The 27320-nt window shown below is 52.8% G+C and overlaps 9 protein-coding genes across 9 annotated transcripts; 6 read left to right on the forward strand and 3 right to left on the reverse strand.

Moving 5' to 3' along the window:
* Positions 1-97: 97 nt before the first annotated feature.
* Positions 98-2486, forward strand: J4E84_005332 (uncharacterized protein; the record flags this gene model as incomplete). Its single annotated transcript, XM_049387929.1, has 2 exons — positions 98-1238; positions 1294-2486. 2 exons carry the CDS (start codon positions 98-100, stop codon positions 2484-2486), a joined length of 2334 nt encoding a protein of 777 aa, XP_049244169.1.
* Positions 2487-2921: 435 nt separating this feature from the next.
* On the reverse strand, positions 2922-4014 carry J4E84_005333 (uncharacterized protein; the record flags this gene model as incomplete). The annotated part of the gene is made up of 3 exons (XM_049387930.1): positions 2922-3395; positions 3451-3878; positions 3927-4014. The coding sequence occupies 3 exons, from the start codon at positions 4012-4014 to the stop codon at positions 2922-2924; spliced, it is 990 nt and encodes a 329-aa protein (XP_049244170.1).
* Positions 4015-4872: 858 nt separating this feature from the next.
* Positions 4873-6194, forward strand: J4E84_005334 (uncharacterized protein; the record flags this gene model as incomplete). Its single annotated transcript, XM_049387931.1, has 4 exons — positions 4873-4904; positions 5051-5396; positions 5475-5537; positions 5592-6194. 4 exons carry the CDS (start codon positions 4873-4875, stop codon positions 6192-6194), a joined length of 1044 nt encoding a protein of 347 aa, XP_049244171.1.
* A 103-nt stretch (positions 6195-6297) lies between these two features.
* On the reverse strand, positions 6298-10505 carry J4E84_005335 (uncharacterized protein; the record flags this gene model as incomplete). The annotated part of the gene is made up of 5 exons (XM_049387932.1): positions 6298-7035; positions 7087-8622; positions 8676-8870; positions 8928-9963; positions 10021-10505. 5 exons carry the CDS (start codon positions 10503-10505, stop codon positions 6298-6300), a joined length of 3990 nt encoding a protein of 1329 aa, XP_049244172.1.
* A 1747-nt stretch (positions 10506-12252) lies between these two features.
* Positions 12253-15530, reverse strand: J4E84_005336 (uncharacterized protein; the record flags this gene model as incomplete). Its single annotated transcript, XM_049387933.1, has 2 exons — positions 12253-15309; positions 15360-15530. 2 exons carry the CDS (start codon positions 15528-15530, stop codon positions 12253-12255), a joined length of 3228 nt encoding a protein of 1075 aa, XP_049244173.1.
* Positions 15531-15701: 171 nt separating this feature from the next.
* J4E84_005337 (uncharacterized protein) lies at positions 15702-17430 on the forward strand (the record flags this gene model as incomplete). The annotated part of the gene is made up of 8 exons (XM_049387934.1): positions 15702-15817; positions 15866-16152; positions 16202-16269; positions 16315-16425; positions 16472-16808; positions 16856-16996; positions 17043-17225; positions 17273-17430. 8 exons carry the CDS (start codon positions 15702-15704, stop codon positions 17428-17430), a joined length of 1401 nt encoding a protein of 466 aa, XP_049244174.1.
* An 857-nt stretch (positions 17431-18287) lies between these two features.
* On the forward strand, positions 18288-19184 carry J4E84_005338 (uncharacterized protein; the record flags this gene model as incomplete). The annotated part of the gene is made up of 2 exons (XM_049387935.1): positions 18288-18876; positions 18931-19184. The coding sequence occupies 2 exons, from the start codon at positions 18288-18290 to the stop codon at positions 19182-19184; spliced, it is 843 nt and encodes a 280-aa protein (XP_049244175.1).
* A 1877-nt stretch (positions 19185-21061) lies between these two features.
* J4E84_005339 (uncharacterized protein) lies at positions 21062-22108 on the forward strand (the record flags this gene model as incomplete). The annotated part of the gene is made up of 1 exon (XM_049387936.1): positions 21062-22108. One exon carries the CDS (start codon positions 21062-21064, stop codon positions 22106-22108), a length of 1047 nt encoding a protein of 348 aa, XP_049244176.1.
* A 646-nt stretch (positions 22109-22754) lies between these two features.
* On the forward strand, positions 22755-24566 carry J4E84_005340 (uncharacterized protein; the record flags this gene model as incomplete). Its single annotated transcript, XM_049387937.1, has 4 exons — positions 22755-22856; positions 22905-23129; positions 23177-23924; positions 24124-24566. 4 exons carry the CDS (start codon positions 22755-22757, stop codon positions 24564-24566), a joined length of 1518 nt encoding a protein of 505 aa, XP_049244177.1.
* Between the last annotated feature and the right edge of the window lie 2754 nt (positions 24567-27320).

Genomic DNA, 27320 nt, shown 5'->3' on the forward strand with positions numbered 1-27320 from the left:
CCGCCAAGTCCAGCACACGACAATCAGAATACATGCCGACTGCCTCAGAACTTCCGCGCGCATCCAGAACCCCGCGGGCGCAGCGCCCTAGCCTCTCATGACGCCGCCTCAGGATGCCACGCCGAAACCCCCAAAGTACCCAGCCGATGTGGAGGCGTCGATGATACTGCCCAAACAGCGCGCATCCCCGGCGTCCTCTCTCGCCAGCCTCCCCTACCGCCGCTCCAACCCAAGCCTCTCCAAGCTGTTCGAGTCCACCACGAGCATATCCACGTCGCGCCCCAACTCCGGCGCCGCAACCCCCACCCAAAGCACCGTACAGGGCTCCGTCTTCTCGCCGGGCTCAAGACTGAGTGGGACAGGCACGCCAAACAGCCTGCCGCCGGGAGTATCGGACGAGTACCGCGCGCTTATACAACGGGCGTTCGTACCATGCGTCGCTGTGCTTGCGGACGCGGAGACGGAAGAGCTGATTCGGGGCAAGGGATTGGAGGGCGGGCTACTACAACTACTGCGGCCATTCGGAGAGGCAGTGCCCGGAAAGGTCACGATTCGAGATAGCAATGGGGCAAGCAAGAGCTGGGAGGACTTTGGTGTGCGCTTCATAGGCGTAGACGATGCATATCCAGACTTGCGCGTGGACACAGGTGGCCAACGGACATCTTCGAGCTCCACACGGCGACCGCGACGGTCAGGAGGCGATGTGTCGCAAATCGAAGAGCTAGTCGACCGACATCTGCAGTACTCCGAGTTCAACAAGCAATCCCCCGTGTCCGACTACATAAGCAAAGGTGACACAACAGCCACGCAGACAGACGGCACCGCTTCACCCTTCCATACTCTATATCTACGGAGGCTATTATCAGGACTACCAGTAGTGCCTCATGAGACTTTTTCCCATCCCGTGGCTGGCATAATAGCAATCTCATCACGAAATCCACACCCTATAGAAGAGCTGCGGAGGCTTTACAATCGCCAGCATGACGGCGATCTCCGTTTTCCGCAATGGGTAGAGAACGACTTTTTACGATATTACGTCCTGATACACGATGAGGAGACTGGGGACATCGCCAAGTCCAACCAGACATTCGATTCGATGAAACGCCATTTTGGTTTGCACTGCCACTTACTGCGACTGAAGAGTCAGCAATGCATAGCTTCAGACGATGACAGCGTGCGTTTGCCGACGTGCGAATGGATGTCTGCAGGAGAAGAGCTAGCAGAGATTCAGAGGCGAGGTAATTCTCACAGTGTGAACATAACATCAGCCCTGCGTACTGACTATCCCTACAGAAACCACAGACGACATAACAGACCCAACACCCTACTTCCCCGATTCCGACATCAGCAGCTTGCGTACCTTCATCCGTGAACTAGTCACCCAATCCATAATACCCAACATGGAGCGCAGCGTCTCAACCTGGAACGAGCAGATCCTGTCCCGACGCCGCGGTCTGTCTGGCCGCTTCATGTCTCTATCAAAACGTTGGACACCCTTTGGCGGCTCAAGGACCTCCTCATCATCCTCGACTGCATCAGGGAACTCCAACTACGACAGCCTACAGGGATTCTACCGACCCGACGCCCCCGAAGCCATCATGCGACGGCTAGCAGATTACTGCTTCATGCTGCGTGATTGGAAACTGGCATTGAGCACTTACGATATCCTAAGGACAGACTTTCAAAACGACAAAGCATGGCGGCATTACGCTGGTGCTGCTGAAATGGCCGCTTTGTCGGCTCTCATGGCACCCACACCACTTTCCTCTAAATCCCGCGCCGAAAACATCGATGCTTGGATAGAAGCTGCATCGTACTCGTATACCGACCGCCAGCGCAGCGCAGCGCCATACTACGCTCTCCGCACCCTCGCCCTCAGCTTCGAGCTCCTGCGCCTCCGTGGCTCCTCGGCCGCAGACGACGCCGCACGCTGGGCGACCCGCATTCTAGAAACAGGTCTCGTAGGCTCGATAGGTCATGTACTTATCACCGAACGCATCTCAGCTTGCTATGCTGTGCGCACTGGCGTGGGCATGTACAAACTAGGAAGCCGACGTCGGAAAGCAGCGCTATGGGCTGTGCTTGCCAGCGAGAACTGGTACAAACTGGACAAGTCGCAGCAAGCGGAACGCGCCCTTGACACAGCGCTCAGGCTATACAACACCCAAGCTGAGAACGCCGATGGAGGAGCGGTTCGACTACCATTCGAGGACATGCAGCGATTTGTGGATGAGTTGAGACAGCAGATCATGGGCTTGAGGCTGGCAAATCAGGGCTATGGTAGCGAGCATGGAGAGGGCGATGAGGACGGTAGGCAGAGTCCGGAGGTGGAAGAGGAAGCTGAGACGTTGGATAAGAGCCCGCGGTTGCATAGGAAGAGCTTAATTGGGGTTCAGGTGCCACCTGTTGATATGGCGGGCCCTCTGAGTCCAGCGCTTGAGAGACCGAAGGGCGAGGTGGATGCCAAGGGCGAGGGCTTTGAATAGACGGTAGATATGCATAATGCTCATGACGATCAAGACGTACTTATCAACAACCTCACACATGCTGAACATCACACACACGCGGATCAAGCAGCGACAAGTCAACAGCAGTAATGGTTTCTCATTTCTAGGTTCAGTCATATCCCAAGAGATGAGCCATCATCATCCATGTGGAAACGCAAGCGTAACCCCCAAACGCCAAAGCCAGTGAACAGAGCGCGGCCCAAGCACTTTGGCACCCGTCAGTCATGCTGGCATATGCAACGATGTGTAACAGACAGCCCCTGCCAATGCTCGTATGCTATGCAAAGAAGGAAAAGGAAAATAACCCGGGAATAATAAGCGCCCAATGTTATGCTGGGGTATCATCGTCAGCGTCATCAATATGAACCGTGAATCGGTGTCCGTCGTCGTAAGGCCATGATGCTACCAAGCCTACTAGGCGGTAGCAGCGGGTGTGGTCTCTGCCACGGCAACACTCTTGGGTGCTGCAGGAGCCGGCTTCTTGGGCTCTGATGGGGTTTGTGTGGAAGGTGGTGCGGGCGTAGGCGCGCGAGAAGTCGTGCAGGATGGAGTAGGGGAGGAAGTATCTGAGGTGCGAAGACCGCGGAGCTTGATGGTGAGCTTGACCTTCACGGGCTCTGGTTGAGAAATTTCAATGTTGGACCGCTGCGACGCTGCGAATCCGTTTGATTCATCTGACGAGCTCTCAGTGCCCTCTGGTGTAGAGTCGGAGTCGAAGAGCGGCAGAGGCGAGCGGCGCTTGCGTGAGCGGCGACGCTGGTCATCGTCGTCACCGTCGACACTAGGGCTAGGCCGCTTCTTGGAGATGACCTGGGGCACGATGTTGACGTCAGGGGGGCCGCTGTGAGGTCCGGCGATATTGCGGACGGAAGAGTAATGCTCCCAAGTCTAATTGATACGTCAGTACTGTGCCAGCGGGGTAGTCAGTGGTGGCATGGCTTACGTGATAGGCAATGTGAAGTGTCTGGCGGCTGTCCTGAGCAGCCAGGTCCTCGTTGGACGTGTAGCATGTGCGGGGCGAGAAGAGGTAGGTGTAGTCAGCCTGCCAGAGGCGGACGTTGACGTTGAGGGCGGAGGCAAATGCTGAGACTTCCATGTTGTCGGCCCACTCGCCGGGCTGGCCCATCTTCTCGACGTGCTCTTCAAACTGCTGTTGCAGCTGCTCATCGGTGTAGCATGTGGTGTCAAGGCGGTTGGCGGCAGCTGCTGCAGTCTTGCGCTTGGGGTTCCGTCGCACGGTGTTGCAGGCCATGTACTGGCGATAGAAGTCGGCGCTGTCCTTCATGTGCTCTATGGTGGTGGTGCGCAGCACCTCGTGCATATCTTGGTTGCCGTAGAGCTGGTCAGACAGGGCGTTGAAGAGGCAGTTGCCTTGGGGAAGTCAGCCTTGAACATGGAATATGGGGTAATTAAACTCACCATCGCCGCGGATCTGGCTGGCATACAGGGCATTGGCCTCGAGTATGGGGAATTCAGGCGAGTTGGCCCGCTGTCTTCGGGTAGCCATATTGTTGGTGGTGTATCAAGCGTGCGTGTTGGACAGGAGAAGTCGGTGTAATGCAAAGAGGAAGGCACAGGAGTGGGGTGACGGGGTCATGGATGAGGGTTGAGCTTAGGTGCGACAGTTGCTATTGTAGAGAGGGCTGGGCCGGCCACGCCAAGTTGGTGAAGGTCGTGGCCGGTGAACGTGAATGATGAATATCTTTGTGACGCGCCCGAACTCTTGAGGCTCTCGAAGGGACACGGCGACAGGGATGGCTCAGCTTGGCGGGTCGCAGGAACAACGATCTCCGCCCCGAGTCAGGACAGCTCGCGCTCAGGAGCCTGGAGAAGTACAATCAGACGTCAGCCAACCAGACACCGGGACAGCGCCTTCTTGTACTTTTCAAACGACAGAAACTAAAGCTCCAGATGGTACGGAAAAATCTTCGGCCTACATACCTCGGAGCCTGCAATGATGTCACGGACCACAGAGCTCCCCCAGCTAGCCGATGGGGCAGGCCCGACTGTTTTTCGCGATATATCGGCGGTGAAGGGCAAAAAGCGCGTGCAAGTGGGCGAGAACCGAGTTTGCTCAATAATCTGGACAATAGCACAAAAGTGAAGGGGGCCGGGGCCAGCGTTATAATAGCTTTACAATAGCAAGCAGGCCAGTTGGTCAGTAAACAAAGCTCGCATGTGCGCACGCGTTTTGTCTCGTGTGCGGGAAGGAGCCAATAGGCGAGCCGGGGATACAAGGCATGACCCCGCCATCCTCATCAGGCTCCGCATCCACGACGATAGCAACCTTGGAAGTCCTGTTCTCATCCCACGGCACATCACGGGTGCGTCAAGGCAGCCATCGCTCTGACTCTGAGCTGCCAGCATGGCCAACCAGAAGAATGTCGTCGTTGTCGGGTAAGCTCGCCTATCGATGCTGTCATGATATTTTGTGTTGCCCCTCCACGTCCCGTAGTAATATGTACTCATCCTCGCCTATGACTCTCCAACATGTCTAATCCGTCTTGGGCGGCAACCTCAAGACCGCACTAACACCACCCCAGAGCAGGCGTCATCGGCCTCTCCACAGCCCTCGTGCTCTCCAAGCACAAGGACCTCAGCATTACCGTCGTGGCGAAGCACATGCCCGGCGACTACGACATAGAATATGCATCACCCTGGGCTGGAGCAAACTACTTTCCTGTTGGCAAGCCAGGCTCAAATTTGCAGAGGTTCGAGAAAGCTACCTGGAGTGAGCTCGATCGAATCTGTCGTGAGATACCCGAAGCAGGCATCCACTACCAGGCGACGAGGGTCTATGGACGAGAGAAAGATGCAGGCACCGCTACAGGGCAGTGGTTTGAAGAGCTGACCAAAGAAGATGCATGGTTCAAGGACGTTGTTCCGAATGTATGTAGTGCCTACCCCAACTCGGTTTTCATACATTTATCTACGTTGCTTGCGTGAAGCCATGCTGATGCTTCCTAGTTCCGCGTACTGTCCGAATCAGAACTCCCAGAAGGCTGTGACAGGGGCACGGAGTTTACTTCAGTATGTATAAACACTGCTGTCTATCTTCCCTGGATCGTGGGACAGTGCGTGAAGGCCGGTGTGACCATCAAGCGCGGTATACTCTCCCATATCTCTGAAGCAGGCAGCTTCCATACCTCGGGGCATGCAAATGCCGTCGTGAACTGTACTGGTCTTCTAGCCGCCACACTCGGAGGCGTCATGGACAGTAACGTGTACCCTGGACGTGGTCAAATTGTCCTAGTGCGGAATGAGCCGGGTGTCATGGTGACAGTCAGCGGAACCGACGATGGCAGTGAGGAAGCTACCTATGTCATGCAGCGCGCAGTCGGTGGTGGCACCATCCTCGGAGGCTGTCTACAACACCACTCGTGGGAATCGCAACCTGATCCCAACCTCGCACAGCGCATCATGCAACGCTCCATCGACCTGTGTCCGTCGCTAGTACCGAAGACTGGAAAGGTAACCGAGCTGAGTGTCGTCAGACATGGTGTGGGTCTGCGCCCTATGAGGACTGGAGGTCCAAGGGTGGAGAGAGAGAACATTGATGGAGTTGAAGTAGTGCATAGCTACGGGCATGCTGGCTATGGATACCAAAGCGGCTGGGGAAGTGCGTGGGAAGCAGAGAAGCAGGTGTTGAACATCCTGAATGAAGGCGGCATAAAATCGAGACTATAAGTGTGCCCACGGAGCATTGATTTGGCCGGCCGTGGTAATGGATAGTAAGAGACAGCTATCGAAAGGGCGGGCTATAGTAACTCTGTCCGGGTTAAACCCCTCCTTACCGGAACTTCCTTGGTTTCTTCGACCCAACAACGTTCAAGACTGTCTTCCTTCTCCGGAGATGACCTGGTCCCAGAGGCCGTGTGTCTGCAATCTCGCCATCGTCTACTTTTTCCACGTCTTTTGGCTTTCGTTTCCAGGCACGCCGCCCGCGCGATATCTTCTCTGATCCCCACATAGCATCGCCCATCGCGCGTACCTTAGCCCACATGTACGTTCCATGATATGCGATCATCAAGGAGAGTCCTCCAATCAGCGTTGTGGCAGGAATGGCAATGACCCAAAAGAGAGCTTGCGAGCTGCTCATGTCTCTTATATCTGTAGTGTTCATGCCGAACACGGAAGAGATGAAAGAAAGAGGGAGAAACACGATTGTCACTAGAGTAAACACTCTGATGGCTTTCGAGTTGCTTTCTTCTGAGACTTCAACGTTGTGGCGGAGCACCTCTTTGGTCCTATCGAACAATGCCTGTGTTTCCCTTACTCCTATAGAAGTTGCTCCCATGCTGGCAGGGCTGCTGAGATTTTGGTCCATGAGGGGAATTACGATGTCTCTGTCGGCTCTGAAACATTCTTTAGTGGCTATGCGATAGGTGGAGGGACCGATGATTTCGTAGAAATCCCTGATCATGCGGCGTTGTTGAGCGCAGATGGAGGCTACCATCTCGAATTCCTCTTCCAAGAGGTACAACTCTCGGAGGGCAAGCTTGGAGGGCCGACGGCTAGCTTCGTATTGCTATGTCTTGTTAGCGGGTAATCATCTGGCTGAGCTAAACAGTGCACATACCATTTTCGAAAGATGCTCTCGGTACAAGTCAGGTACAGACAAGTCGTGCAATACCGCTCTTGACCAGAGATGGATGAGGCATATGAGCAAAGTAACTTCAGGCGTACTGCGGAAGTTTTGTACAGCTCCCCGGTGGCTGCCGGTATGCGCCATGATCAGTAGCTCTTTGCGCGCTGACGAAAGCGTAGTAGAGGCTGCTGAGCCAAAGTATGAAAGCAGGTCCATGTGAGTCTTGAGCTCCTTCCACGAAATGATCGGCATCGTATCGTCCAGATTGAGTTTGTGCAACTCAACAACACTATACCCGCAAGTATCGATCATCTGCAGAATCATCTCTGCTGCTTTTACAAGCGATAGCGGTAGGAGATACTCGCTCGGCTTTTCGTTTCTTTCATTGGCGACACTGTTGCGGATATCAATTGCTTTGGATCGCAACGTCTCAACGCGCAGTGCCATTGCACTGAGATACTCGACAATGAGCTCGTTTTGCTCCTCAACACCAGCTAGCTGAGATGACATAACCCAGTGGGATAGCTGTGCTCGAGAAAGATGTGATGACTGATTCGTATCGCTGACGTGATCGCGCCGCAGATGTTCGAAAGCTTCTTCCGCGCTCGAGTAGTACCTTGCGCGCTTGCAGAAGTCACACTGATTAACAGGAAAGGATAGATCAGTAAGCTTGTGAAGCCTCAAGTATTCTTTATGAGGAAGTTCACGGATCGCGTAAGTCGACGATGGCTCTGACTCCTCCAGCTCTTGATATACAACATTCTTGACGCCCATATAGCCAACGATCTGCCAAGGTCGTGTAAGTAGTAAGCCAAAACAGCCTTTCGGCGCATTCAAAGGAGTCATTACCTCAATGATAAACTTCAGTGCACCCCAACATCTGCGCAGGAGCTGATGATCGTAGTGTTTTGGTACAAATTGGTCTACGATCTCCATAGTAGAATGGAAAACGCGTTGTGCGTGTTTGTGCATCAGAGCCATTTGCCATTGGGTGACTCTTCTCGTCGTGACATAGGTCTCCGCTTCTGAATCAGTTCTGACATCAGCTGCAATGTCACTGTTAGTAATGCCGGTACCTGATTCAAGTGGATTGGAGAGGCCATTTGTGTCGTCCATTACAGTCAGCTCGTTGGGTTTAGTTGTGTTTCCAACGACTCTGGCACAGGCCCTGTAACAGGCCGCTAGTGATGTCAGGACAGCGTCGAGGGAAGACTCTTTATTGGTGAGGCGTACACCTAATTGATACTTGTGGGCAAATGGATGCGTGAGATCGATTGGTAGTCTTGCTACGTCCGTCCGCGTCCTGGTCAGCTGCTGTTCGATAGCAAACAGAGTAAGCTGTATATGGGTACTCTCATCAGTATTGTGCTCTGATGGGTCCTCTTCTGTTTGCCATGCAAGGAAAGGTGGCACACGAAGACCGGTATTCAATCTTGTAAGCTTAGGACTTGGGGAAACTTCTCGCGTTCGATACGTCGTGGCTGCGCGATTTCTGTCCATCGTCTTTTCGCGTGAAGCTCTATCATCCTGTTAAAGTAAGTGTGATTTTCACTTCCGAATCTCCGTCAGCGAGTGCGTACATGTTCGGACGGAGAAGCATCCATCGGCGGATTCTGCTCTTGTCGCTCCTGTGTTTGAGCGCGTGATCCCTCTTGACGCTTCCTTTCGAGATGCGCCTCTATCCGACGGTCGCATGTGTGGTCAAACATCGGCAGCAACTCTTCTGTTGTCAGGTGTTGGAAGATGATCCAGAAGTTAGGATCAAGTATGTCATGCTGGAATCGAAGATTGAAGTGAAGCAAAGTAGCCCTATCGAGTTGACTGGTCGGTACCCTGGTATAGTTAGGTAGAGATCGCTCTTCTCTTCCGGGTGCTGTGTCGGTTCCTTGATTGATGATGGCTTCGATAAGGTTTGGAAGGAGGCCTGACTTGGCGAGTCGATTGCGGAGCTCAAATTCTAGTTGCTTTTGGACATCTCGGTTGACTTGGTCAGTATTTTGCCTCAACGCAGCAGCAACTTCTTCACTTATTAGTCCTTTGAGGTCTCTGACTTGTAATCCCACGAGACCCCTTAGGTCCCCAGGGCTATCCTCGACACCGAGACGTCTCTTTTCTTCCTGTGTTATATTCGCATCATCCTGTGGTGGTAGATCTGAGTCAACGAGCTCTTCCCCCTTTACGTCTCCTTTGAATAATCCTGGAGCATCTTGTGTGGCAACGTGCAAGTTGGGTTGACTTTGTGAAAAGCGAGCTTTGGCTTTTACTCCAAATCCCACGCCCTCTTCACAATCTGATATCGCATTCCGTATCGCTCCCAACGTGGCCTCTTCATCTTCAGACTCAGGACGATCTCGCTCGTTGATTGAGCGAGATGATGATGACAACGGACCCTGAACATCTTTTTCTGTGTATTTTCTCGTATCGTAGACATCAGGCGTAAGCTCGAAAGAGCCGGAGAGCTTTTCATCGTCTTCTATGTCGATGTGTTCAGGTACATGAGACTCTCTTGAACTGTGCGCCGACTCGACTGGATCATCAACCAATGATGTACTACTGACTCTTTCCGCGAACGATAGAGCCTCACCAGCAAGCTCTTTGGTGTCAACAACGGATGCATACGAACCACTGCTGATATGACCAGAGTTATCACTCTCATACGTGATGGCCCTGGCAACATGAAGGCCATCTTGTACAAAAGGTGGCCTTACCATACGTTCTGGACGGCGGAAGATGATCGGCTTCGGGCTAGTAATAGGGTTGCTGCCACTCACGAGCGAGTAGGGGTCATTCACGACGTAACCTTGCCTTGCTAAAAGCTCACTGGTTGCGCCGACGTATTTGGAGTGGTAAATCGGCTCGACATCGTTGCTGTATAAAGATCAGCGGGAGGCCAAGAGAGAATGTGTTCGGCTGGTAACCGCTTACAAAGGTCGCCTTAAGATAAGTGCTTTAGTCTTGTCTTCATCTGTTGAGTCATGTTCTGAGCTCAGATCACCATACTCAATCTTTCCTTGTTCACTACGCGACCGATCGATCAAGGAGATATCCCTGCTTGTGCTCTTCCGGCTGAGACGCAAAACAATCATTGCAGATCGTTCGGATTTCATGATGTGTGGCCATTGATCTGCCTCCAGTACTGAGTCATCTGACCCCACATGTATGACATAGTCTTCGCCATCTTCTTCGCTGTCATCTAGACACTTGCTCTCAATGTTACGACGAAGTGCAACGTATGTTGAGCACAGCTTGAGCGGTAGGTACGTGGTTTGTCCGTAGAAATCGGTGACCTGAACTAGACTGGGTCCGTCTGTGCGAAGATAGTCCCCAGAGATGAACTCAACACTGCCGTCGAAGAGTTCCGGGAGAGCACTTGGTCCGCAGGTGATGATAAGATGGGACTTTACAACCATTGACCAGAATTGGGGAACCCGGAGAGTGTCTCCCTTTCTTATACCCTTGAACTTCTGGAACATTTGTTCGTCATCCCGACCCTGTGCAGCTTCTTGCGGATATGTATACTGGGACAATCCTCTGCCGCACCATCCAGCAACATGTCAGTAAAGTAGTTTGCTTATACGAGCCGTTGCGTGCTGCAAACTTACCGAACCTCGTGTAGTGATGTGTCTTTTGGTGTACGAGAGGGAAGGAGCGCACCAATGTCAAAGTACGGAAAAGCAACAAAGATAGCAGATATGTCAGGGTTATGGGCTTGTGTAGGATCGGTTCCATCACATCGCAGTACTGTGTTCGGCCGTATATAGCTGCCGTGTGAGGTTCGCTTCGTGCATGCACCTTTGATGTGTTTCAAAAAAGAGAGCACAACCGGTATGGCGTCTTCGTCATAGTCAAGCGCAAAATGGGTTGCGGCTTTCTTTCATGATCGTTAGATTGCTGCCAGTGGTCTAGGGATAGAAGCGTACCTCAAACGCATCGAAAGCTATGCAGTGAGTTTGGATATGCCTGCATGTCATTAGCATGATGCAGCCATTGGAATGATTTACGTACAACCAGTGTTCAGATCTCGCATCATTCGTTCCACTGGTGTCCCGCTTTGACCTGGTAATGATCCGAAGCCGTTGAGCTTCTCCGTCAGATGGGGTATAGACCATCGATGCTGCGACAGCGAACTTCTCCTGTTCATGTTTCGAGGCCCCTTGAAATTGTGTTGTGGCTCGTTTTGCAGCCAACACACTTTGGTCTAATCTGTCATTGTTCAGCCTGATCTTGATGATTCGTTCATCATCGGCGCTGTAGCTCGAACTATCCGCGTCTTGCGACATGGTATCGGCTTCTTATGGATGACAATTAATTGTCGGTGTTGGAATTGAAGTCAGAGGTGCAACAAAACTCGGGACGATGGTAGAGGAAGGAATGCGCGTTGACACAAACGCCCGTCCATCTGTGCCACCGAACACTAAGCGGCCCCCAGCCCCCACTTTCGCAGCCGGGTATAGCGCCCTGCAACGTCTCTACAGTACATAAGAATTGCAGGGTATAGCGCCAGACTTTGATAGGCCAATGGTTAAATGCCCATGGTCATTCGCGCCACTCGTCACAGCTGGAAGACAGGGGCGATTATCGTACTCCGCGTAAGGGGCAATCAAGGACAGAAGACGTTCCAGCTTGAGCAGAAGGCTCATATCGCTTGAGTAATAGACCAAAACACAAAACAGATTCAAGATGAAAGGCATAGAAATTGCGTTGAAGACCACGAGTCCTATGTTAATCCCAGGTAATATGTACTCAGCATGGCGCTTGAGCCGGTGTTGTCGCGAAGCATGTCTTGATCTCATCTACGGCTGGCTTCAGACTCTTCGATGGTAATGTCCAATCGTGACGCTTCAACCCTCCTTCGTGAGTCAAGTACCAGAGAGTCTCCGCTGTTGTGATGCGTACCTAGACCTCATTAACGTAAGCCAGCGGCAATAGATTGTATTATGCATACCTTCGGGAACGGATGTAACAGCATGCTCACAGCTTTGGCTAGCGTATCGCTCCTGGTCATTGGGATGACGCCTAAGCCCCGATACACATCCAGCGCGAGGTGAAGCTTTTGCATATGCGTGGACTTGAAATGTGCTTTCTGCGTATATGAAAGAAGTGCTCGGAAACTAACACGGTTAGCGCATGCGCATGGCTAACACCAAAAGGCGATCCTTACTTGAAAGAGGTCGACTGTAGACGCTGCATGACCTGCATATCGAACAAGAAGGCTGTGACCTCTAATAGCGGGAGCAAAACTCTATCATTGCTGATATTGTTCTTCAGGAGTGTCAGGACGCAGTTTGCAAAATCAACTAAGGCAAACTGCGTAACGTCGGATGTATCTTCGTCTTGTAGCATATCGACAAAGTCTAGTAAAGCTGCTCGTGAGTTCTGAACCACGGATTCGGAGCCCATCCCCGCGGAGCTGACAAAACCAACACAGATAGCTTCCGTGATCGCGGGGTTTTTCGCTTTTTGTAACGACATCAGTGCGTTCAGGAAGTAGGTCCGAGAGGAGACCTCGTCTGTGGTTGCGCCGCCGGCTTCTCTCAGCTCGAGGACTTGAGCGGCGTTCATGCGCATCTTATCAAGCTTTTCGAGAGATAGCCGAACGATGTCGGCGTAGATATCGTACTCGCGTTCATTGCGTTTCTCGGTGAGTATTCCATTTGCCCAAGCCAAGCGCACGGTATTCAAGGCCTCGAGTCGGACGAGTGACCCGACATCTCCCCGTTCTGTAATGGTATAGTCGTTAAGTGCAATGTGCAAGGCGCTCGCGATCTGGTCTTCTACGTCGACAGCAAGCTGAGTTAATGCACGGTTCTTGCTCCCAAGCAAACAACGCAGAGCACGTAATGCCACCATTCGGGCCTCGATTGCCACAGCTGATGTGCACCTGAAAGTAAGTACCTTTACGATCCGCCGCTGGAGGACATCCCTTTCAGTATCGGATGCCAGGCTGTCCAAGCTGCCATGCGCAGCTCCCAGGGCGATCGCATGCCCGGAACATCGCGACCCATTGTACGATGCTTCATTTTCCAAACGCAGCAGCCATGACATCACGACGCCAAATGTGTCAGACCCCGGTAATCTAGGTAACAATGAGACTACTGCAGGAACTGCGGTAGCAATAGCTTCGAGGACTGATTCCTCATGACGCGCGAGACAAAGGTCCAATAAATTACAAACCTGTGCCACGGGTAGGTTTGAAGGCCAAAGCTTGCTGAGGGTACCATTGGTGAGTCTCGAGATTGCTCCGATAAATGTACAAACTGATGATGCGGTGAGCTGGGGTCGCAATGCCGGCGAAGTGAATGCCTTGTCTTCAAGCTCTAGTTCTTTTGAGAATAAAGTCCAAAGAGCCATCAAGGACGCATATGTATTTTCGGGCGCTTGTTCCACATGCATAGCTACTGTCGTGTCAACGAGGATCGCAAGGGCAGTCACTAACCCTTGACGCTCTTCCACCTCGCGAGGTCGCAACGCCGCAAGCTTGCCACAGACCTGATCAGACATCTTCTGCACTACCGCAGGAGATCGAGCCTTAGAAAGAGACCCGATGGCCTCAGCTGCAAATAGACGTGAGTCTGAATCCAATGAGCCGGTTCCTCTCCAATCCAAAAGACCACCGAATAGGGCCTCCCAGTACAGAGACTGTAATTCTCCAGCCTTAATCGCCACATCGCACATTGCGCGCTGGCGGAGCCCGACAGCGTGAAAGTCGACAATCTGTACGAGCGGTATACCCTCTTCTATTGTATTGGGGTGGCGACCTATAAGTTCTTGAAGCGCAGCAGAGGAGCCTCTTCTGATGTTGCCTGCTGGATCGAGACAAGCAGCGACTACCAACTCGATTGCCAGCACTTGAGGAACGTGTAATGATCTGAGGTGCTCAGAAGCTCTTATTGTCGCGGTTTCCACCGCAAGGAGGTCAGTAGTGGGGTAGCGGCGAGAGAGTGCCCAAATACCGAAGCAAGCTGCATCGCGTACGTTCGTACCGATGGACCCTCCAGTAGGCGACCGTTGCTCAAAGCCGAGGGAAAGTAGGAGAGCGTTGAGGACGTCCGCCAAATGACTGGTAGAGATTGCTTTGCGATAGAGAAGCTGAGCCAGCGTCAAGGTCAACCCGTGCCATCGGAGTGGGTTCACGCTGTTCAAATTGCGCTTGGACCCCTGCCAGTAGATGTTCTCTGTGAGCGAGCCAAGTATTGCTTCGACAACCTCGCTGGCCATCTCCGCGTCCAATTTGAGAGTGATGATGCTAAGCGCCTTGCTAGCACCGTATCTGACTGGCGTGTCACCATCCGCGAGTGCTTCAAGGAGAAATTCGATGACTTCTTCCAATACCACGGTTGAATCGAGTCCAGGAAGGGTTGATGTCGCCTGTAGGCAATGCAAAACGACATTGCGCAAGCTTTTCACAACTAGCTTTCGAGCCACAGCTGATGACTTGACAAAAGCGAGACTCTCCTGATCCAGTATCTTTCTGCAGGATAGGTATATGGCAGCGAGGAAAGGGCCAAGCTCCTCATTCGTAGCGGAGGCCAACAGCCCTGACAAGAATGAGACAACTCCGAGACACTGATGTATGTCGGTCTTCTCTTCGGATATGTCTGTGAAAAAAGACAAGGACCATTGGACCATGGCATCCAGTAAACCTAGCTTTTGCATATCTGGTCGCACGCATGTCCTCACCAGGAGACTTGCAGCGGCGCTTCTTTCCTTCGTTGGGGATTGAAGCCCCGACATGCACAGAGAAATTACCCGAAGAGTGACACCAGGAAGTTCATCCGGGAGCTTCAGCCCAAGAGCTACAGGTGTTTCTGCAGAAACTTGCAACCCAGACATAGACTCCAGGGGAAAGGGCGCGAGTAGTAACTGTGAGAGCCATAATAGCAGCACATAGCGCTGTATCCAGGGACGAGCTGTGTCCTGCAGTAGGGCATCGGTATTTTCAGATTTAACAACCCCAGTCGCTTCCAACTCGCCCAAGATCGCTTCGAGATGACGTGGTTCGTTATTGAAGAAGCCTTTGACGACCTTTTCGCCTCGGACTTTACAGAATGTATTCAAGACGGAGCATATGGCGTATGCAAGAGTCACAAATCCTGGTTTCGGTTCTTCTGTGGCGCTCGCCGATATTGCTTCTAGATAGGCGGCGACGAGTGGAGGTATGAAGGTTTTGAGGTGGGTGTCTAGAATCTGGGGGTCCTCCTGGAATGGCTCTATCTGTAAAAGGTCAGACAGCCATTGAGAACATTGCTTGATAGGGTTCATACCAAGCTGCATGCCTTGTACATGTCTGCTGTTCGGACATGTTGGCGGACGGGACCAAGGGCAGAGCCATGCTGCCGTTTCCGCAGTAGTCGCGGTAGCAGCCTCTCGAAGTCAGACAGGAGCGATGCAGATGCTCGCTGTAATTTCAGGTCGTCATCCTCTCCGGCGCTCATCATGGAGTAAGGTGGAGTTGTGACGCACTTTGCGGGCGACGATGGGTGCCTTGTTCGCCGAGTCAGTTCTGGCAGGCACGACGCGTGAGTCTGAGTCAACCCCGCGACGCGCTTTCGCTACTTCTTCCACCATCACCACTGCGACGACTACGGCAGCCACGACAACACACAATGGCGGGAGAAGACTACAACGACTTTCTCGTTGCGCGGGTGATTACCGAGCAGAGGCCTGTCACCTACAGGCTGCTCAGCAGAGCGACCAGCACCAATGTCAACACAGCGAAACGGTTCGTGCAGCTCTCGCCAGCATCTGAATGCCGGCTCACATAATACAGGATGCTCTTCGAATTCCAAAAGAACCAGAATGCGCGGAAACCCAGATCGGTCCACGCCACCTACCTCGTGACTGGCACACCCAAGCGAACCGTAAAACCCAATGGTGCCCCCCGTCCGAAGCGTGAGGACGCCGACATGCGCAGCTCGCCCTTTATGAGCTCCATGCCCGAACGAGAAGAGCCCGAAGACTCTGATTACACTAGCGATTCCGATGACGAAGATACACCCGCACCTGAAGGTGTGAAAGAGACAAAGATTGTATTGGTAGGAGAGGAAGACTTGGAACGTACGATTGGCATATGCTATTGGAAGGACCCAGCTGACGGCTGCACTAGAGACTAGGTCAGAGTTTGAAGATGGATTCACGGCTCACGTTTACAGTGTGGAGCCCGGCCCGCTCAAGGTACGAGATCCTGGGAGGCTTCAGGACTAATACTAAGACATATAGGCTGTCCGCGTACTGTCTTTGTGCAACCACGAGGTCGTAACAGAGTATGCAGACGAAGATCCTCTAGAACGGTGGAGAACATATGGTTCCATTCAAAACGAACACATCAAGGTACGCACATGGCTAAAGCTACACGGGCGCGCTAACATCGTTGTAGCGAAGAACTGCAAAGTATGCTCCTCCTACTGCTACATCGAAGCCCGCTCCGAAGACCATCACGAAGCCTGCCGGAAAGGGCTCTTTCGCTTTCGCGACGAAGGAAAAAGAGACGTCCGCGTCTGCGAGAAGAGGAAGCGCGTCCGAAGATAATACATCCGGTCGCTCAACGCCACAACCCTCGGCGGGGTCTACTACACTGAAGAGGAGCGATTCGAAGTCTGGGGCAAAAAAAGACAAGGCGACAAGCGACCTGTTCAAGTCCTTTGCAAAGGCTAAACCGAAGGCGAAAGAAGCGGAAAAGTCACAAGAGTCCACACCAGCGCCGGTTGAGGATGGTACGTACACAAACAGTCTTTTCTGGTTATACAACTAACTTCGCTAGAACCAATGGAAGGCATGTCTGAGGATGAAGGTGATCCCGATGATGAGCCCGAGATCAAGATCGACGAGGAGAAGAATGAGGCAGCCCGCAAAGTCCGAGAGGAGCGAGCCGAACGATTGCGCAAGATGATGGAAGATGACGGTAAGTCTTTCGAGCTGGATATGATCGTAGTGTCTGACGTGTGTAGATGAGGAAATGCCGGATGCACCGGCCACAGCAGAATCTCAGCCTGAAGCTCCTTCAACAGCGGCGACGGATACCACAGAGCCAACCGAAGGCGAAGCTACCGTCACAGTGGAGAACGGTCGCAGACGCGGCCGGAGACGAGTGATGAAGAAGAAAAAGGTCAAGGACGAGGATGGCTATCTTGGTAAGTAGCCAGTGCACTCTGAAAGCCCTCCCACTGACTGTGCATAGTGACCAAGGAAGAGGCCGTCTGGGAGTCCTTCTCGGAAGAAGAACCTGCACCAAAGAAGGCTAAGCCAGCGCCAGCTAAACCAACGAGCTCGGCAAAAGCGAAGAATGCTGGCAAGAAAGGCCAAGGAAGCATAGCCAGTTTCTTCAAGAAAGCCTGAGAGATCTACAGATGTGAACAAGACGAACAGCATTACCACAGCTTCAACCGAACAAAGCAATATTCAAGCATAGCGTACAAGTCATTCGAATCATAATCGTGTATTTGGAATGACCAATACGTCGCTCGTACCCGCCAAACGTTTCGTCCATCTTGCAAGAGCATATTGTCCTACCACTTGAGCAGCAAACTCCTGCCGGTTTGGCGAAGCGACGTTGACCAGGTCGCCGACTTGTGCTGCCCCAGACGCCTACTGTACAATGTTGTACACAGATCTTGACTTGTTGAACAGTGTCTGGATATCGTGATGCTGTGTGACATGATTAGCATGTGCACGATAGCAATCCTTCCTATAGACAAGTATGCTAAGCTCGAGTACACATCCAGTTGGTGCGCTTTCATTACTGGGGCTAATGTGTTTCTATTGCAAAGGTGAGAAATTGGGACTCCCCATCTTCTGGGCTCGCGTTGTCGCCTATGACGGGCGCGGTCTTACTCGGATACCCCGCAACCCCACGGAAGCCATGATTTGCTGGCGTACAGCTCTGTCGTACACAGTGTGCTTTCGGTGTCCGCAGATACCCTCATTCTTAGTCACTTTTCTACGAAATACATGTCGAACAGCCGCACAGGTACTTGCACTAGACTAGACACAAGCTACTGACCTCATTGAATCTGCACGATTGCGCAGGTACCGATCTAGGTGATGACGACATCATTCTCCGACACATCAAATAGTCTGTAGCTTCAGAGCTCAATTAACTTCCATCATCACGACTAACACAGTATTATATACTCATAATAGCCATCATAGCTTCACGCACAGCATCCCGCCGCCTTTCGCGATTTCTATGCACCATGTCTACCACCGCACCTTCAGCATCGGCCCTCCCGCCTGCGCCATGGAAGTCCTTGTTCAGCGAGCACATCTCTAAGATGAAATCGCCTGAATTCGTGTTGGGCACGCTCGATGCAGCGCCCAAGGGCTCGCCTACACCCTTCGTGCCCCGCGTGCGATACTGCATCCACCGCGGTTTCTGGGCCGAGCTACCAGAGAACAAGCACAACGATGCAGAGCGCAATCCTCAAGTCTACCAGAGCGATTGCCCAACGTTTACGACGGATGTTCGCATGGAGAAGGTCGGACAGATATTCGCGACGAGTGCGGGGCACGCTGAGAGCAGCGAACAGGTGCAGGGCAGTGGTGGTGGAGGCCCTGTAGAGGCTGTGTACTGGAACGCTGATACTGGTACACAATGGCGGATCAAGGGAAGGGCTTTCATCATTGCACCCGATATTGAGGGCGATGACGAGAGCAGTGGTGTAAGGACTGTCAAAAGCGAGCTGGGAAAGAGGATGAGGATCGTCGATGAGGGCAAAGAAGGCGACTTCAGCTGGCAAAGGGAGCTGACTGGTTTCTTTGGTAACCAGAGTCCTGGCATCAAAGGTAACAATGGCCGTTGTCTATTGTATCTTGCAAATCGCTAACAAGTTATCTCAGGCTCATTCAAGAACCCTCCACCCGGCCAGCCAACCTCCAAACCATTTGACGACAAGAACCTTGCCCTTGGCTCAAAGGTCGACGATTTGCAAGACCCCGTGGCACGCAAGAATTTCCGCCTTGTGGTGATTGTGCCAGACTCGGTGGAGCAGACGGATCTCAGCGATCCAGCAAAGGCACGGAGATTTAGATACACATTCGACGAGAGCGCAAAGGCCAACGCTGGATGGAGGACTGAGGAGCTCTGGCCGTAAGGGCGCTGTTGAACGGCACGCATGAATATGGTTTCGAAAGAGATCTAGTATTTCGAATGTTCGAAACAATACCACGAGTTCCTAGGCATTATTCGGTGCCTTGATCGGGCCGAGCGTATGTTGTGCTGTGTAACTCGTTTGTCACAGAGACCGTGGACCCTTGCTGGATGCACATGGGTGGTTCCGATGCAGTCTTCCCCACAATGTGGCTCAGGTCGGCGACCACGACCATGGCCCTTGTTGATTTGAATAGTCGCCTACAGATGACAAATTTGTTGAGCGCGGTTTAGATTTGCCTGGTGAGAGGAGCTGTTTTCGATTGCGTAGGGCAACACACACAGGCAAGATGTTTTTCTTCTTCCTATATGGGAGGTGAAACCTGGGCAAGAGGTTTGTTCATCGCAAGTCCCCGGGCTGATGATATTAAAAAGCAGACGTGCGAAACGAAACGCGTGTTGAGCAGGCCCCTTACCCGCACGACAAGGGTGCGCTATTTCAGTCGCCAGGTCGCCTGAAGGAGTAATCGATGCGGTGCGTAGTTGTCAACTGCCTGGGATCAACCTAGGCGGCCAATCTAAGTATGATGTGTGCGTTAACGTTCAGGCGCACAGCTGTTTGTGTGGTAAGCTTCAACGGTTAGCAGTCCAACGGTATTGGGTACGCATTTCAACAGGTCAGGTGCGCGCACCCGCCTTCCTAGCCGGGCATCGTTCGCGAGCACAAGCAGGTCGGTCACTGGACTGTGCACAGCAAGTCATCATCTTACACAGGACCAAGATCGTGGACGTGTCTGCGTCATGTGCGTGGACACTTTGGGAAGAACGGATGGGTACGGACGACGATACGGACATGTGGGATGCTCGTTGCGACTACCGCATTTGGTAGGCAATTCGCAAAGTTGCAAAGAAGCCAAAGGGCACCCTGTTTTCGTTTCGGCTGAGGCGCTGCGGCACGGGTATAGGACGCGCCGCGATCGTGCTTACTGGAGGTAATAGCCGCCGGGCGGAACTCATATGCGCGCTATCGCCAAGGTCGATGGATGGGGGTGAGCTGGCACCGTTGGACGGGCGGCGGGTGTGCTCCGAGACGGAAGTTTCGCGCTGTCATCGCAACTGGAGGAGATCATGTGCATGCGAGCCAGGCTACCAAGCGGTGCCACTGCCGGCTAGTGGATTGCGACAGGTGAAGTGTGTAGGTGCGTTATCGTGAAGCCATGCGAAACATGGTGACAGTGGGATCGATCTTGTACGGCGTCGGCCATGTGGCCGCGCAACGACGACACACGCGGGCGCGCAAGGAGTGAGGCAATTGAATCTTGTAATCTGGCGACTCGTCTGCAATAAGGCCGAGCGCCCTGTTCGATCACCGCCAAGGGTCGACGAACCGTTGCTGCGGTACCCCATACCTCTTGCAAGCGGAGTATCCTCCCTGCACCTTGCACCCGCGCCCATGCAAGGCCGTCTCGTTGCTTTCTGGCTGCCCCCTCTTTCTTCTTGATGCAATGCACCGTGGCCTTGTACCACCATCGTCCCACTCGCATGCCGGTAGACACGACTCCGTTGGGTCTGTGAGTCTGGCCCCGTTGATCGCATCTCGTACCAGACGCACTCCCTGCCCGTCAGCCGTCTCTCCCCATAAGTAATCGCTGATCGTCTGCCACTATTTCTCCGCCCAACGCTGCACACGTACCCCGACCACGCCCTTTCTGCTCCCCTAATCCACATCCACCGCCTCACTGCTCGCTGGTCGACACTCACGTCAACTTCGTCGCCGTCACCGTCGCCGTCGTTGCTCTATGCAATAACCCGTCTGCATCCGACCCTGCCACCACCACTCGTGCCGCTTAACCCCGAATCCCCGATCAATCCTCGCCCACCATGTCCGACATTGAGAAGTCGTTCGTGTTCCTCCAGGACAACCTGCCGCAATGGCTGCAGGACATTGCCAGCATCCAAGAGAAGGTCACGGCCATGCAGGCCGATAATACGAAAGTGCCCGTATCACAGTCGCCGTTCGGGAAGCGGACCGACTCCACCGCGTCCATACGACCAGCACTAGACGCCATCGCAGAGGACGCAGCGCCTTCGAACGCAACACCTCCAGACGCCGTCACAAGTCGCAAACGAAAGTCACATTCCGTCTCGTCCGGCCACGAACCTGGCACTGCCCGCCATCGCCCTCGAACCATGGTGGTTGTCAACTACGATGGAGACATGCAGAAGTCGTTCGAACTGCTCGTGCGGGCAATAGGGACTGGACGCAACATGTTACGTAAGGCCAAGATGGAGGCTAGAATGAATGAGATGGCCACCCAGGCAGAGTCGAGCGCAGAGGAGGACGACATGGACGACGACGACGAAGAGATCGACCTATCCAAAATCAACTACCGAGCCCGCATGTCATCATTACGCGCAAGATCGGCAGCGAGGAGAAGCGGTAGACTAGGCGTCACCAGTGGTGTAGAGACACCTGTCGTGCTGTTCGATACCTCGGACAAAACGTTAGAGCAAGCCCAAGAGCTGTGCGAGAAGTCGGCGCATCTCACATTACGTGACGGCGACTGCAGAACAGAGCTGGAAGGAGTACGAAAGAGCTTTGAGACTGTGTTGGAGACGGCAAAGATCGAGGTGGAGAAATGCAACGCACGCAAGGCACAACATCCACCTGAATTACAGGCGCACGAGACCTCCGACACATCCGTGTCTTCCCTAGAGCCCGAGATGACATACCGGAAAGACACTTCGCAATCAGTACCACCATCACCCGAACTCGATACTCAACCCAAGACCACATTGGCAACACAGCCTGTGACTACCCCACAACCACTGAAGATCGTCGACATTGAGGTTGATGACGATGACGACGATGACGACTTCGTGCTGCCGCCTGTACGGCTAACCTCGCGACTAAATCGTCGAGGCTGATCTTCCTGGTTCCATCCACTTGTCATTTATTTCCATGCGTTCAAGCGATTTCCATCTCAGTCATTGCTCTCATCACGGCGTTTCGAATGCATTGCGGGTGCATGCGTGTTTTCCATGCATCATGTCGGGGACGAAATGGAGGGCGAGGGCTTATATCCACATGCATCACTAAACATCTCTTGGGTGCCGGCGTCTTACAGCGAAGCATCGTTGCTATCTTCCAGCGTATTCAATCTATCTCCAAATTATTCATGCATTCTGTCGCGAAGACAATTTACGTTCGTTGGGAGACTGTTGATTTGTTCATAGTGCATTACCATAGTTATTGTTGTCCGACTGATGTGACCGATTGCTCCACGTCATACCGGCTTCAAGCATAGTCATTGTTCTATGATAAGTCCTTCGAAGTTGTGCTCAGTGAATCCCGGCATCTCCCCGGGGCGATGTATTCACTCGCTCCTTCCTCAGAACCACAAGAGTGCAAAACAGGGAAGGAACGCTGGAGCGCGTGTCCGACGCGTTCAGCGCACCTGCCTTGCGATGCATATTCACTCCCCACGCGTTATCATCTCTCAGTTTCTCCCCCAATCTCCACTTGCATGAGCTTCGCTAACCTCCTCTACGATCACTACCCTCAACTACCCAAATGGCTTCGTCGCAAGCGAGTACAGCTGACTCAATCAATTTCTCCTCATTCATAGAAGATGACCCTCAAGTGACGGGTGAGACTACACAAGAAAATAACGTTGTGAGTGAATCATTCACTTCCCGCGTAGGCTACACTAACGCGACACAGTTGCTTGTCCAAGCAGATGCAAGCATCACCCGAGAAGAAACCGCTAATGGATCGCGTCACGCAAGTGAATCGCTCGATGATGCCAGGAAACCCCCGATTGCGTCCGAAGAAGCTTCCGAACGACGCGGCTCCAGTCATTCCAGCGAAACAATCAGCAGTGGCAGTACTGTCTTTCTCCACCCAGAGGAGAGCGGTCAAGGTGTTCCCGATCCTGTGAAGACGCCGGTAAGTCCTTCCCCCATTCTATGGTGTACTTTAATTAATGTATGCAGCAAATCACGCTACCTTCTGGAAACAGGGAGAGTAGCACCGGTCCTGCGCCCAGTGCTGGCGCTGAGAATGTCGTCGAATCCAACAAGTCACCGATGACACCACCCGCTTCCGCTGTACCTACCTCGTCTTATAGCTTGCGCAGCCGAACACAGAGTAAGCTCGTATACGACGTGAAGTACCACCCCATGGACGATGCCGTTCGACCCTCTCAGGCTGCCAAACGTCGCTCGGCACACGGAGAAAAGCTAGTCCCTGAGTCTGGCGATTCAAGTGAGGCTTCTAGCATCCTCGATACTGACGCTGATGAGACCGAGTCGGACGGTGCACAAAGCGAGGGAGAAGATGAGGAGGAGATACCGAAGCGAAAGACGAAGAGCAAGGCGCGCAAGCAGACCAAGTCGCGACCAGTACCTACCGAGGGTACGAGACGGTCTACGCGCAATGTCTCGGGTATCAAGGCATCGTATGATATGGGTATACACCCTCAGGACAAGTATCTCGTCATATCCAGCGATGATGACGACAGACCGATCTCGAGCAACAAACACAAGAAGCTCTCTCGTAAGCGTGCGAATTCCGGACATGATTCAGCATCCAATCCCAAAGGAGCGAAGAGGTTTAAAGCAGTCCATGGGAGGCGATCGCGCCCCGCCGACTACGACACATCCGATGCGTTGGACTTAGACTCCAGTGGTGCGCCCGTATTCGCTAGTGTGGAGGACGGCAACAACATTGAGTCCAGCGCTTGTAGGTGGCCAGCTTCCCCTCGATATTAAGACTTACTGACAGAACACAGCTACTGTCGCCCTCACACCCCCGCGCTTGCTGCTTATAGCTGATACTACTGGCCATGGCATTCGACACCGGGAAGGGATGGATGTCTGGCACTATCCTCCAGGAAAGAGATACCTCAACCACGATCGAGACTATTGGCCTGTCCTTCCAGGCGAGGCCTTCGAAATCTTTCAAGAGAAACTTGAAGACCAGCTAGCGCGCGAAGCAATGGAAGCGTCACCACTGAACTATGAGCATGATGATAAGGAAAACCCCAGCAACACAGGCCCCGAGCCACTCATCGAGGAGAACGAAGGGATGTCCATCATACCAGTTGCGCAATATCGACAGTCGAGCGCCGAAAAACAGGTGGCGGACCGACACTCCCTCGTCTCCAACGCTCTTTACTCTGACGATCCTCCGCAATCGTATGGCCTAGACGGTACTGATAATATCTATGAATCTCCTCAGGACGACCTCTTTGACGGCATGAACATACTCGCGTCTGGACAATGTTTGCCTCCGGGTCAAACCCAACCCGAAGCGCAAACTGAGACGCAGGACTCAGTGATCGGTCCCAGCCTGATCAGCGATATTTCAGGGTCTGATTTGTGAGTCGATTATTACGTACGTCAATCTGGTCGGTCAGAGTTTATCGGCTGTCTCTTCATTAGCCTTTACTGACTACCATCTATAGATCTTCGCTATGACTATACAGGCATGGGTATGAAAAGCCAGATCGTTACTATTTTCACCACCAGTCTTCTGCAACCGCCTTATAGATGGACATTCTCTTCTGTCGATTATCATTGCATGCCTACCTGTCATTGCAACTTATGCATGATCCTAGGATTGAGATATGTTCCTTTATGTTCTAGTCCAATCTACCACAGTACAGGGGGCATGGGTTTACCAAGTACGATGATCTATGTCTAGCTTGTTGCAGGCAGATGGCGAAGTCCGAAGCACCCCAATATATGGGCATGTCCATCTCAAATGTATACAATGTACGATACAATAGCGCATGTAGAAGTGCAAAAAAGTCTTTTAGTCTTTCACAGCACAAACTTTGCCGAGTATAATTGATGGATACTTGTGCGGTCGCCGATAGAACCAAGGCCCAATATTGTAAACACTCCCGTCATACCTGCCATAGTCCTTCATAACGAAACAGGTCGCCGGCCGAGACATCCGATACGTTTCTTCCCCTCTATTTCACAAAACCCACGCCCCGAGTCTCCTTCTAAGCCAAACTTTGTAGCGACGACTGAAACGTAGACGCTTCATATTTGGCATCGCTATGCCGTACGAATCTGCTACATCTACAAACTTGCTTCCTCTTGTTGTGTCGTCATAGCAGAGCGGTAGCGCGCTGTGAATGATGTGTTTCTTCGTGACGATCTTAGAGGGCAGTCTATTATGTTGGAGTGGGAGCAACAAGATTGGGCTGTTTCAGCCATACGTTGATCACTCCGTGACAGAACGTCATTGGTAGATGGTTGCAATCTCCCCGAAAACAACGCATGGTATTACTCCTGCTCTCGGCCTGTGCTCACAAGAAATATAGGCTGTGATGGATGCCTTGAGCCAGCCGTTGAGGCGCAGTCGTGTTAGATTTCAAGGACTGCATAGATAGCCTAAGTTGTACTGTGTAGGATTGCGGCCGGACCATGGGTCGCCTTGCGGTCGCAAGCCCCGCGGCCTGGCTATGCTTGTAATGCTGATATGCTGATGATTAGAAGAAGATGGTTTACCTGAACTTACTTTCGCCCGCTGAACATCGACGATGTTCAATGTAAGTTCTTCAGTGGATGTAGACTACCAAACCTTAATCACCAATGACGTTTTCTACACTGAAGATCTTCTGCTCAGTCGGCTTCGATTCGCGATTTGACCCTCGATCCCGCTCGGCTATGGCCCGCCAGCACGTACCCTGTGCACATGCAAGTGTTCAAGCTCGATGCCGGTGCATCATTGCAGTAGTATGGACGCACTTCAGAGTCCCTGCATACACTGCCCTGCCCACGAGACTTGTAGAATCCATCTCAGAACTGCAATGCGCCGATATATAACCAAACTCTAGGCTTGTATACGAAAGCGAAGCGCAGAATCTATAATTGATCGTCCGGGCGAGCCCAGACGCCAGGTCACCAGGTTTAAGCGACAGCGCGCTATCGCCAGCGGAGCGGCCGCCTAGCGCTGTTCTGGATGCGATCAACGCTGCGATCCAAGCGTAAGGCTGGCTGAAGACGATCTTGGTGTTGGTGTTGGTGTTGTTGTTCGAGCGCAGAGGCGGAGCTGCGGAGGAGGGCGAAGCTAGATAGCGAGCATGATGCTGATTGCTGCAGGTTCGTGAAAGATCAACCTCGGGAGCACTCGAGCTACCACACCACGATGCGTGCAGGCATAGTGCTGACAGTGCAATCTTCTGTCCAACGCCGATAATGCGGCCTTTTGCCCCTCTGCGCGAACCTGCAGGTCGTAGCACGTGGAGATGGCTTGCGTCCCGTTCAGGTATAGGGGACATGTTGCAGCACTTGAGCCGGTGGTTTAGCGAGAGGGCGTAAGCCACGGAAGTTGATCTTGTCCCGGTCAGACACACCACATCCTCTCCTTCGACCAAGGACCGACCAACACCACGATGCCGTACGCCGCCGATGATGCTGGCCGGACATTCAAGTGCCCTTTCCCGCGGAGTTATCTGCGACATGGCTCCCAACTTGATGGTACGACAGTCTCGTGAGACACATTGTCCTGCAGCGCGACGTCGAGAACGTGAGTAGCTTGCTTCAATACGATGGCGCTTGGATGCAATCCTGCCTCGAGAATTCGGTCTCGAGGAATCTAGTCCGTCATCAGCTGTCATTGTAGGTTTCCACCCCCGCCATCGCATCGCGGAGCGGCCGTTCTGTCACGGACAGTGTCACGCACGTTTCCTGTCGACCGCAGAAGTGTTCCAAATCCACCCTTGCTCTTTTGTTTTCAGCAAAGTGGTAGCGGCGCAACGTCGCAAAGACCAATGGGAGGAATTCCTTCTACCATACCCTTGAACACATCTTCGCGAAGTGTTGCGCTCGTGCTCCGTTTTTTTCGCACGCTTAGGGTCCCTGCAGCTATCTTAAGCTCATCTGCCGACAAGCTTTCTCGTATGGTTAGATTGCTAGGAAGCTCCACGCGCGGCAGGGTTCTATGACGGCAGAGGCTAGACCTCTGAGACCCTGTAGGCTCAATTTGGAAGACCTCGCGAAAGTTGTTGCGACCGAGTCTTGCTACTGGCTGTGGCGTGGGCGACTGCGGCATGTTGTCTTTGTTGTTGTTGTTTATGACTGGCTTCACGTCCTTCGATACTGAGCGTATAGCATGGGGAGA

This window comes from Alternaria hordeiaustralica, assembly GCF_023758085.1.
Source record: "Alternaria hordeiaustralica strain BMP 2776 chromosome Unknown scaffold_9, whole genome shotgun sequence".
In the NCBI taxonomy this organism is placed as follows: domain Eukaryota; kingdom Fungi; phylum Ascomycota; class Dothideomycetes; order Pleosporales; family Pleosporaceae; genus Alternaria; species Alternaria hordeiaustralica.